We start from the raw sequence: 12,428 nt of genomic DNA, 5'->3' as shown, positions 1-12,428 counted from the left end.
AGAATATGGTGTCAATCCCAGTCACATTTCACGTGTCCTGAAGCAGAAAGATCAGCTTCTGGAAGACTGGCAAAACAATACAAATCCACACAGGAAACGTAAAAGGGCGGGAAAAGCTGAGGAGGTAGAAGATGCTCTTCTTCGGTGGTTTTCTCGAGGCAGGAGCAGACAGTTTCCTGTCAGTGGTCCACTGCTTATGGAGAAAGCTAACCAGCTAGCTGAAAGTCTTGGAGTAACTGAATTCAAAGCCACTGTTGGATGGTTGGAAAGATGGAAGGAGAGGAACAACTTAAAATTCAAGAAACAGCATGGTGAGATACATGACGCTGATGACTTTTGGTGCTGAAAATTGGGTTGTTTCAGTTCTTCCTACCATCTTGAACGAGTTTGAACCTAGTGACATTTTCAATGCTGACGAAAACGGTCTCTACTGGCGAGCGATTCCTGATGGAACACTTGATGCTGAAACTACTGGAGGTAAAACGTCGAAGGACCGACTGACGATCCTCCTTTGCTGCAATATGGATGGGAGTGAGAAGTTGGAACCCCTCGTCATTGGAAAGAGCAAACAGGCCCGTTGCTTCAAGAAAGTTAAGCAACTTCCTGTGTCATACGAGGTTAACGCAGTAGCTAAAGAAGTTAGACACTAGAATGCGGACACAAAAGCGTCAGATTTTGTTGCTTTTTGATAATTTATTTATTTGCTGCATTTGTATCCCACATTTTCCCACCTATTTGCAGGCTCAATGTGGCTTACATTGTTCTGTCGTGGTGATCGCCATTCCAGAGTGAGAGATACAAGTGGTATTACATAAAGATCATGAGTGACATAGTAGATTAATCAAACAAGTATAAAGAGATCACAATTCAGGATAAGAGAAAGTAGTATTGCGTTAAAGTTCATATGATGGGTCGTTTTGGTATGCCTTGTTGAAGAGGCAGGTCTTCAATGATTTCCGAAAGATGATTGTCACGCATTTTTTTCACGTCAAGTGGTAGTGCATTCCATAGCTGCATGCTTTTGTAGGAAAAGCTGGATGCATGTGTTAATTTGTATTTTAGTCCTTTGCAGCTGCACACAGGGATGATGTCAGGCTGTCTAACGTCAAGGTGGTCTTCCTGCCACCAAACACTACCTCTCTGATCCAACCTATGGATCAGGGCATAATAGCCAATTTCAAACAACATTATCGGGCTCTTGTGCTACGTTGTCTGATGAGCGTTATGGATGACCAAACTGGCAAGGATAAACATGCTGTTGAACTGGCTCATAATCTATCACTGTTGGATTCCCTACATATGCAGAAAGAAGCCTGGAATCATGTTACACAGGCAACCATTGTGAACTGCTACAAGCGGGCAAGCTTTGTTAAGGATGTGGAGAGGGACGAAACAGATGCAGCTGTTACAAACATGTCAGATGAACAGGTTATTGACATCCCAGCCGATGTTACTGAAGAGGAGTTTCATTGCTACGTAGCTGTTGATTACAATCTACAAACAGCTGACAACAGCACTGATGTCGAGATATGCGCCTACAGGCAGGTAACAACAGCTGATGATGAAACAGATGATGAAATGAGCAGCGAGGCACATGCTGACGAAATTCAACAACCTCCTCCTGTCACTTTTGCAAGAGCACTGGAGAGTCTCAACACCATGTGGGCCTATCTGGAGGCCATTGGATGTCAGTGCTATGACAGTTTTTACCGTCTGGTAGACGTATTCTATGGAACTCACAGACCCAATAGTGTAGAGGATTATAACTGATTACTTCAAGTAAGCCTAACGTCAGTTAACGGAGACTGTATACTGTACGTATAATAATAAACAGTACTGTACATGTTTATCAGATGCCAAGCTTCTTTGGGTCACAACGGTTAAGTGCACACTCCAATTAACTGCATGCATTTCTTTGGTCCCAGACCCTTGCACTTAAGCAGATTGCACTGTGCATGTGTGTGTGTGTGTGTGTGTGTGTGTGTATATATATATATATATATATATATATATATATATATAATTTTATGTTTCAACTATTTTATTGATAATTCAGCATGTTAAACATGTCCAACAAGTTCATATTGCAAAAATTAAATCAGAACATGCTTCATAGGAACAAGATAATAAATCATCATCAAAATGTTTCAATTTTATCCCCTCTCCACCCAACCTCTCCCCCCCTTTCCTATTCCGACCATATAGTCCCAGCTTGAAACATGAAATAGTAACATTATACACCAGCCAGGCTGGCCAACAGCTCAAAAGGTATGTTGTGCCCATGTAATCTTGAGTTTAAACCCACCCCAACTTTGAAACTTCCCCCCTCCTCCCATTTGTACCCCTGGAGCTCTGAAACCTGAGGACCTCCTAACACCATAGCGAGAGCAACTTATCCAGTTTTTGTCTCCAACCATATAAAATTATTTTTTTAAAAATACTCTTCCCCCCTCCCCTTTGCTTGGAATTGTCGTGTTACAGTTGTGTTTTTATGTTTTGTTCTTTCTCCTACTTAGAGTGGATCCATTTTGAACGGGCTTTTGGGAAATGAGATCACCTTACCTGCAAAGATACCCAACGATACTCCTGATTCTTTGCCAGTATTAGCAACATCATTACTGGCACAGCCTGTACCAGCTGTTAAAAGGCAAGGGAAACCTGGATCCTAATATTTCCTTTAGATCTAATAATTTACCACTTGTGCTTTTAAGAGGGTATTTTTTAGAAAACGGCACCTATTTTATAAAGACATAATCTGTAGTCATCTAACGTGTCTTTATAAAATACTAGCACAGATCCTGCAGAAATAGCACCTAGTTTGAGGTCACTGGTATTCGGCTTGCTCAGGAGCAGACCTGAATATTAGCTGATAAAGTACTCGCACGTACAGTGGTGGAAATAAGTATTTGATCCCTTGCTGATTTTGTAAGTTTGCCCACTGACAAAGACATGAGCAGCCCATAATTGAAGGGTAGGTTATTAGTAACAGTGAGAGATAGCACATCACAAATTAAATGTTTGGGAGAGTGTATGTGAGAGTGACTGTTTGAGAGTCAGAGTGAAAGTGTGAGTGTGTGAGAGAGAGAGTGAGTCTGGGTGTGAGTGTGTTTGTGAGAGAGTGTGTGTGTGAGAATGAGAGTGTGTGCAAGTGTGTATGTAAGACACAGTGTGAGAGAGAGTGTGTGTGTGTGGGCGAGAGAGAAAGTGTGTGTGAGACACAGATTCTCTGTGAGAGTGAGTGTATGAGACCAAGCGAGTGTGTGAGTGACTGTGTGGCACATAGAGAGTGAATGTGATACAGTGTGAGACAGAGTGTGTGAGAGTGAGAGTCAGAAAGACATTGAATATGAGAGAGAGAGTGTGAGCCGTGCCCTCCCAATCCATGGCCATCTGTCCCCTGCCCTCTCCATTCATCATTTTCCAGCAATTCCCCTATCTCCCTGAGCCCTGCCCTCCCAATCCATGGCCATCCATGTTTCTCTGTCACCTGCCCCCTCCATTCATCCCTATCCAGCATTTCCCCTCTCTGCGTGAGGCCTGTCCTGCAATCCATATCCATCCATGCCCATCTGTCCCCTCCATTCATCCCTATCCAGCAATTCCCCTCTCCCTGAGTCCTGCCCTTCCAATCCATGTCCATCCATGCTCCTCTGTCACCTGGCCCCTCCATTTTTCCCTATCCAGCATTTCCCCTCTCTGCCTGAGGCCTGCCCTGCAATCCATATCCATCCATACCCATCTGTCCCCTCCATTCATCCCTATCCAGCAATTCCCCTCGCCCTGAGTCCTGCCCTTCCAATCCATGCCCATCCATGCTCACCTGGCCCCTCCATTTTTCCCTATCCAGCAATTCCCCTCTCTCCCTGAGCCCTGCCCTCCCAATCCATGCCCATCCATGCTCCTCTGTCCCCTGCCCCCTCCATTCATCCCTTTCCAGCAATTCCCCTCTCTCCCTGAGCCCTGCCCTCCCAATCCATGCCCATCCATGCTCCTCTGTCCCCTGCCCCCTCCATTCATCCCTTTCCAGCAATTTCCCTCTCTCCCTGAGGGATGCCCTCCCAATTCATGCCCATCCATGCTCCTCTGTCCCCTGCCCCCTCCATTCATCCCTTTCCAGCAATTTCCCTCTCTCCCTGAGGGATGCCCTCCCAATCCATGCCCATCCATGCTCCTCTGTCCCCTGCCCCCTCCATTCATCCCTTTCCAGCAATTTCCCTCTCTCCCTGAGGGATGCCCTCCCAATTCATGCCCATCCATGCTCCTCTGTCCCCTGCCCCCTCCATTCATCCCTTTCCAGCAATTTCCCTCTCTCCCTGAGGGATGCCCTCCCAATCCATGCTCCTCTGTCCCCTGCCCCCTCCATTCTTCCTTTTCCTGTAATTCCCCTCTCTTCCTTCCATGACCCCCCCCCCTCGCATCCATGCTCCTCTCTGTCCCATGTCCCAGCCTGGCCCGCCCTCTTCTTCCCCCCCCCCCTCTTCGCATCCATGCTGTCGTTTTTCCCCTGCCCTCCTGCTCCCAGTGTTCAACTTTGCTGCCCACCCTCTTCTATCCCCCAACATCCCTTTTCTTTTCTTTTTTTTTTTTTTAAATTTACCTCCGTGGTGGCGGTTCCGGCAGCGCAGCGTCAGGGAAGGAGGCGGCGTTTCCGACGTCTAGCCTTCCCTTCGCTGTGTTCCGCCTTCTTCTGACGTCATCATTGACGTCAGAAGAAGGCGGAACACAGCGAAGGGAAGGCTAGAGACGTCGGGAGCGCCGCCTCCTTCCCTGACGCTGCGCTGCCGGAACCGCCACCACAGAGGTAAATCTAATATACTAAAACGCACCGTGCGTGGGTGCGATCCAATTTGGTTTTTTTTCTGCCCTCGCGATCCGTGTGTTTTCCCCGCCCTCGACGTCATGACGTTTGACGCGAGGGCGGGGCAGAGACAGCTGGGTGGCTTCACGCCACGAACCCTTCAGGGAGTATTTTAGTGACTTCAGAACGTTGTCCTCATTAGAACGTTCATGGTGCGTTTTATTATATTAGATTAGAGAAAAATAACCTTAAGACTGAGATACTTAGAGAAATTAAAACAATACAGGATAGCATTTTGTTTGGGGGGGAGGGGGCATAATTTTATAGAAAGATTTTTCATACATATTTGCCAGTATGTACATGTAAAATTCCTCTGATAAGAGCAATCGATATGAACGTGAACAGTGTACAACATTTCACAAACCTCAAAAATTCCCCTTCCACAAGTTAAACTAACGTAAAGCTGGCTTTCTGGGCATGGTCCAAGATATGCAACGTTTAAGAGGCTCTCATAATAAATAAAACTTTACAACAATATTTTCCCTCCACCCACACACCCTCCCTCCCAAAGACAGCCCATGCAATATTGTCCAAAGCTGAATATCTTGCTACGTTTATAAATTCAAGATTTGGCTACGTGCCTCTGGTGGTGCTCCATAAGGGTTCTCATGTCTTCTGCAGCACCTGATCTTTGGAGGATGCCATGTCACAAACACCCATGCAGTACAATTCCTCTTACAAAATTACACCACTCCCCTACGTATAAGTATGCACTATGAAAAATACATACATAGGCTCTACGTGTATATGACACAGCTATAGCTGTGTTGAGGAGTTTGGGTGGTTCATAGGCGGAGTAATGATGTATGCACATAGATATGCTCCTATGCAGATACTTCAGCTATGTACGTTTATGTCAGCTCCCAAACAGGTGTAAATGTATACAGTTGATTGTAGCTGTAATTTTGGCAGATTTTTGTGCTGAGATTTTATAAAGGCACAAGCACATGTCTTTAAATATCTCCAAACTAGGCACTTACTTGGCCTCCCTACCTATGCAATCTGTTATATCTATTTATTGGGATTCAACTAAGACAGCATACACAACAGGTATAAAATTACCCTCCACATATTGTAATGATCAGACAGTTTGAAACTAAAAAAAATCAGTACCTAATAAAGATATAGACTTCTAACTTCTTGTGACCCATAAAATTCTGTTACCTGTCACTTTTCAACCCCACCCCTCCCCTCCCCTCCCCCAATCCACTTTTCCCTTTCAGACTTATCATTGGAATGCTTTTTATGATTCACATACATTTCCTAGTCTTGTCATATTTTGCTCATTCTTGGGCCGATGATCAGAAGCAAACGCAGGTACTAGAGGCTGTTAACGCCATACTAGCGCCTGCGTTTGCTACCGCCCCGTAATCAGAGCCCCCGAGCGTGTGAAACAACGTGCTCATGGTCTCTGAATGCAACTAGTATGCAAATGCATGGAAAACAGGGCTCTTAGCGCAAGTAGCATGCAAATCCATGCTAAACCTATTCCTCCCCAATGATCAGCAACCAGTGCAATAAACATTGGCCCGCTGGCCACGGCAAACCCTAGGCCAGCTCGGAGCTGGCGTTAGGGTTTGCAGACCATTGGGGAGGAATGATGAGCCTTGTCCAGCATGCATTTGCATGCTAGCAGGCCCCCCATTCCCCCCAATGCGGCAGCCCACACCTCGTTGCAGGAGCAGGAACCCCAACTTGACACCCCCCCATGCGACACATGTGAAGCCCGCCATTTTCAAGGTGGTGCCGATGGAGAGGAAGGAGGCCACCTTCCTCCTCCACCAAAGGTAGGGGAAGGGGAAGGGCCGTTAAGACCACCAGGGGTGGGGTGAGGATTGACTCTAGGCCCACTGGGCCACCAGGGCTCCATTCATGGGAGGGGATGCCCAGGGGGGTTAGGGGGTCTGGAGACCCACTGGATCTCCAGGCCCCCTGAACTTGTGTTGGGGGGGGTCGAGGGGGACTGGAGGTCTGCTGGACTTGGAGTGTGGGTACTTGAGGGTCCCATGTACTTCTAGCCCCTACGTTTGACAGTTCTGGGCTTTTGACAGCCTAGACCTGTCAAGTGCAGGAGGATTGTGCTCAAGCGCATGCTCAGGCACAATCCTGCACTTTTACCCTATGATCAGAGTGAATAGCGTGCTTAAATTTGCATGCTATTATCTCTGATCATAGGGGCGGTAAAGCCCCATGCTGTTCCAACACTATTTTTACAGCGCTGTTTGGAACAACGCGAGGCTTTCAATTATCTGCCCATCTGTTCTGACTTAATGAAAGTAATGTTTACGCATTTCTTGACCAGCTTTCATGAGCTAAGTTACCAAAAGGGTATTTTGCCTGTTTTTATTTGTTAAAGCATTATTTCTCTTCATCCAAGATAAATAAAAGTTATTGTAATTTGAAGATCAGTTATTGGTCAGATTTCATAATAAGCTTTACATCTAGACGGTTATTTTTTTTAACTTTTCAAAATTTATTTTTTTAGTGCTGTTACCCAGATCACTGAGGACCCTACCACTGCTAAATGCTTATTAACCACGGAACTCTGAAGGAGAACAAGCTTTTGTGACTGCTGCCTTTCTGATCACTGGAATATTGTTTTAGTATTTCACAAAAGCTTTTTAAAAAAAATCATTGCTGGAATACACTGTGAAGGAGTTCTGGATGGATGCCGTGAAGCACAGATGTGAATGACAAGATGATAGTTTCCCGGGGCTGAGAGAACCCCCTATGTCTGTCTCCTCAAGCTATACAAAAGACTTCTAAGGGCAGTTTGGTTAAGTCTGTGTGACAGCACAACATCACTGACAAACTGGAAGGACCAATCCAGGGTTATCCCGAGCCAGAATCGTGCTAGTGTGTGCCCACTGCATCACAGCAACTGCAGGAGAGATAATATACAGGGAGTGATTTTTGTGCCCCTCTCTCCCTCGTGCCTTATACAGCCACATCGCCTTCAGGACAGCCCAGCTTCAGGCTGTCTGTTAGAAATGATCTTAGCAATCTGGGCCCAGTGAACTTATGGGAACCAGCCCAGTGCTGTACTTGGTGACTTGATAATAATGGAAGTAGAAAAAAAAAGTAGTGTCATCTGGAAGTTCTAGAATTGGTGCCTAACATTTGAACTGCTGCTTGGCACTTTTTCTGGTGTCACTGTTGATCTTCTCTTTGATCTGGTTTACACTTTGCACCTTTTTACTGGAGTGGAGGAGTAACATAATGGTTAGTGCAGTAGCCTGAGAACCTGGTTTCATTCTCACTGCAGCTACATTTGACTCTGGGCAAGTCACTTAACCCTCCATTGCACCAGGTACAAAATAAGTACCTGAATATAATGTGTAAACTGCTTTGATTGTAACCACAGAAAGGCAGTATATCAAATCCCATCCCCTTTCACTGTTCAAGTAAGCAGAATCCAGAAAGAACCAAAAATCTACTTCATGGATGCAAATCAATCTACAAAATAAAAAGAAAACACCATGTACAATAAGCAAAAATATAACAAAAAAATAAATAACATAGTAGATGACGGTAGAGAAAGACCTGCACGATCCAGCCAGTCTGCCCAAGATAAACTCATATGTGCTGCTTTTTGTGTATACCTGACCTTGATTTGTATCTGCCATTTTCAGGGCACAGACCATAGAAGTCTGCCCAGCACTAGCCCAGCTAGCCCCGCCTCCCACCACCGGCTCTGCCACCCAATCTCCGCTAAGCTTCTGAGGATCCATTCCTTCTGAACAGGATTCCTTTATGTGTATACCACGCGTTTTTGAATTCCGTTACCATTTTTATCTCCACCACCTCCCGCGGGAGGGCATTCCAAGTATCCACCACTCTGTCCGTGAAAAAATACTTCCTGACATCTTTCTTGAGTCTGCCCCCCTTCAATCTCATTTCATGTCCTCTCGTTCTACCGCCTCCCCATCTCCGGAAGAGGTTCATTTGTGGATTAATACCTTTCAAATATTTGAACGTCTGTATCATATCACCCCTATTTCTCCTTTCCTCCAGGGTATACATGTTCAGGTCAGCAAGTCTCTCCTCATACGTTTTGTAACGCAAATCCCATACCATTCTTGTAGCTTTTCTTTGCACCGCTTCAATTCTTTTTACATCCTTAGCAAGATACGGCCTCCAAAAGTGAACACAATACTCCAGGTGGGGCCTCACCAACGACTTATACAGGGGCATCAACCCCTCCTTTCTTCTGCTAGTCACACCTCTCGCTATACAGCTTAGCAACCTTCTAGCTACGGCCACCGCCTTGTCACACTCTTTTATCACCTTCAGATCCTCAGATACTATCACCCCAAGATCCCTCTCCCCGTCCGTACATATCAGACTCCCCCGCCTAACACATACATCTCTCATGGATTTCTACTCCCTAAGTGCATCACTTTGCACTTATATTATACACACACACATTAACAATAATATTACGTGATCTGCTCAGTTCACCAGTGTGATTACCTCTACCAAAGTGAAAACTGGATTGGGAATCATCATTGCACATCAAGTGTTCCGTATATGCCGTTAACTGGAAAGCAAGCAACCCCCTGAAGGCAAATAAGCTTCATAATTGAGTCCAAAAGTTTAAAAATTCCACAAATGAGAAATGCGAAATAAACACCGTCACACTGATCAGCTGGTTGGAAAAAAATAAAGTATAACTCTAGTCCTTAAGCAGCATAAAACTACAAACCCAAGAAAAATGAAAATAGTCCACTTATCTGTGGTGAGTATATTGGTCTGGAAAGGTTGCTGCTGTGAGTATTCCAAACACGATGCAAGGACCCAATAAAAATATGTAGGAAAAAATTCCAGGGGGGGCGTGTCAAGATGGCGGCATGCTGCTGATTGTGGTTAGATTCTCTGCTCTGAATTAAAACTTTTCCCCAGATCCGGTGCCTCATACTAAACGCAAGGGGACGGTTAAGGCTGGTTCCTCGATGGCCAGAACCTCTTCACCTCAGCAGCAGTCCATCAAAAGGTTCGCCACGAGAGCCCCTACCCAGAATGCCGGGAGGAGCCCTGATGTCGCCACGAGAGCCCCTACCCAGAATGCCGGGAGGAGCCCTGATGTTGCTCCAGGTGGAGGAGACCCCAGCGACTTGGGGCTAGATGTTACTCTCTCTCCCCTGGCTTTCAACTCACCGCCTCTCCCCGAAGGACGTTTGTCTCAATGGAGGCCTCCTGAACTTGAAAAAGTTGAGGGAAGACCTCCGGATCGAGGTGTTGAGAAGACGGGGACCCCAGGGAGGTCTGAGGCCTGTTTGTGCTTCGACTGAGCGCATAGTGCCATTAAAACAGCCAGAGTCGGTAACGTTGGAGAGCATTTGGGAAGCTCTCCAACCGTTGAATAATACAGTGGCCAGATCTACAACTGAAGTTTTGACGTTAGTGAGTACTGTTGATACTTTATCTAACTCATTAGAAGCCATAAAGATAGATTTAATACTCAAGTGAATAAAATTTAAGATGAAGTAAAGAACTTACAAGACTCCACTATGGTAGTAAAAGATAAAATGATAATACATCGAAAGATTGAACAGACAGAAAATTACAATCATAGATTAAATTTTTGCTTCCTGAATTTTCCAAAATCTCCAGGCATTACCCCTTTGGAAGTGTTTAAGAAACATTTGAAGTTTTGAAATTTACCCTGGAAACTATTCCACCGATAAATCAATCGGATATATTATATACCTAATAAGAAAATCGCGGCGAACTCTTTGGAAATGATTGGTCAAGAAAAGAAAGATTCATTAAATATATCGGAACTTTTAGAAACATCATCATCAGCAGATTTGGATAGGATGACCTTATTGGTTTCGTTTGTGTTTGAGCAAGACTTGGAAGCAGTGAAAAGGCTATCCCTCCGAAATTTGCAAACTTTGTTCTATGGAAAAAAAGTTTGGATATTTCCAGATGTCACAAAGCAAACACAAAACAGGAGGAAATCATTTCTGGCTTTAAGAATGGACACATTGGCATTGGGGGCTTCTTTTTATCTTAATTATCCATGCAAATGTGTTGAGTATACTGGGATAAAATATGACTTTTTTCTTCCAGAACTATTACGTGTCTTCATAGATTTAAAAAAGGTCCACACAGTATTACCCATAGTTGAGAATAAATAATAAGGGGAGGGTAATAGCATGTTATAGCGTTTACTTGTGAAATAATATTTTGAAGCTTATCTCCTGAGTGATATGTTACACAGGTCCCCTTAAATTGGGGTCTAAAAGAAGATAAACCATTTGCCTTTTCTTTGTATTATTTGATGTAATTTACCATTCTGATTTTCATGTTCAAGTGTTATGACTTGTAAATTGATTATATACTAATAAACAAATTTTTTTAAAAAATGTGTAGAATTTCAGCGTTGCTTCCTCAGGGTCTTTTGGTGGTTCTTCTTCCAACCCTTTCTTCCTGAAGAAGCGCAAGGTGAAACCAGATCGGTGTTCAGGGAAGGTGTATAACATTTGACTGTCGCTGGTGACAGTGATTTTGGATTGGTTTTTTTTTTTATACATTTTTATTGGGTCCTTGCATCAAATGTTTGGAATACTCACAGCAGCAGGCTTTCCGGACCAATATACTCGCCACAGATAAGTGAATTATTTTTATTTTTCTTGGGTTTGTAGCTTTATGCTGTTTAAGGACTAGAGTTATACTTTATTTTTTTCCAACCAGCTGATCAATGTGACTGTGTTTTTGATCTTCTGGACTCAATTATGCAGCATTAGCTTATTTGCCTTTGGAGGGATTGTTTGCTCCCCAGTTAATGGCGTATACAGAACACTTGATGTGCGATGATGGTTCCCAATTCAGTTTTCACTTTGGTATAATATAGATGATCACACTGGTGAACTGAGCATTTCACATAATATTTTAGATTATTGTTAGTGTATATATACATAATTTATTTATGGCCCTGTTTACTAAGCTGCGCTGTAGGCACACTAGCATAATTTTTAGTGCACCTTAGAGCCCTTAATTTTTTGGTTATATTCTTGTTTATTGTACATGGTGTTTTATTTGTATTTTGGTATTTTCTAGAGCACTTGGGTATTGGATTAGCCCTAGTATTTTGTGTGCAAATCAATCTGCCATTCTGTATAATCTGCTAGAGAAAATGATTTGATCCCTCTGTTATAGGCCTGTAAAACTGCTTAAAATGACCAAATACTTTGAAAGTAAGAATTTGAAGATTTTTCTGTTCTTTGGGTAAGGTTATGTTTTAATAAGTAGTTTACCATTTTTATCCCCTTTGATGGAATAATTTCCTGGCCATATCACTTTCTAATTTTATTTTCATATATGTGTAAATAATATTGACGTGAAAGCATAGATTCTGAGGTAACTGAAGCAAACAGATGGAAGTAGCTTATATAGGAATGAACTGCATATTGTTGTGAAGGGGGTAAGGAAGATTTAAACATAAAAAAGTATGTTCCCTACCACCTGCTTGGTGCTGGTTAGGGGGGAGTGATTATTTGATGATAAACTGGCAAGTGTGTGTCTGTATAATTCCAAATAAAATTAAAAACACCATAAACTGCAA

At 43.8% G+C, this 12,428-nt stretch overlaps 1 protein-coding gene across 1 annotated transcript in view; it reads left to right on the top strand.

Annotated features, from left to right (window-relative positions):
• Positions 1-8,100, top strand: part of LOC115475142 (band 4.1-like protein 5) — a 203,457-nt gene extending 195,357 nt beyond the window's left edge. Inside the window, exons 26-27 of the mRNA XM_030210881.1 lie at positions 2,517-2,647; positions 7,344-8,100. Of these exons, the coding sequence (XP_030066741.1) occupies positions 2,517-2,647; positions 7,344-7,407 (195 nt within the window). The 3' untranslated portion in view covers positions 7,408-8,100. The remainder of the gene's footprint in view (positions 1-2,516; positions 2,648-7,343) is intronic.
• Positions 8,101-12,428: the final 4,328 nt, after the last annotated feature.

This window comes from Microcaecilia unicolor, chromosome 7 (genome assembly GCF_901765095.1).
Source record: "Microcaecilia unicolor chromosome 7, aMicUni1.1, whole genome shotgun sequence".
In the NCBI taxonomy this organism is placed as follows: domain Eukaryota; kingdom Metazoa; phylum Chordata; class Amphibia; order Gymnophiona; family Siphonopidae; genus Microcaecilia; species Microcaecilia unicolor.
Note: the sequence above shows the minus strand (reverse complement) of the source record. Positions and strands in the feature narration are given on the sequence as shown.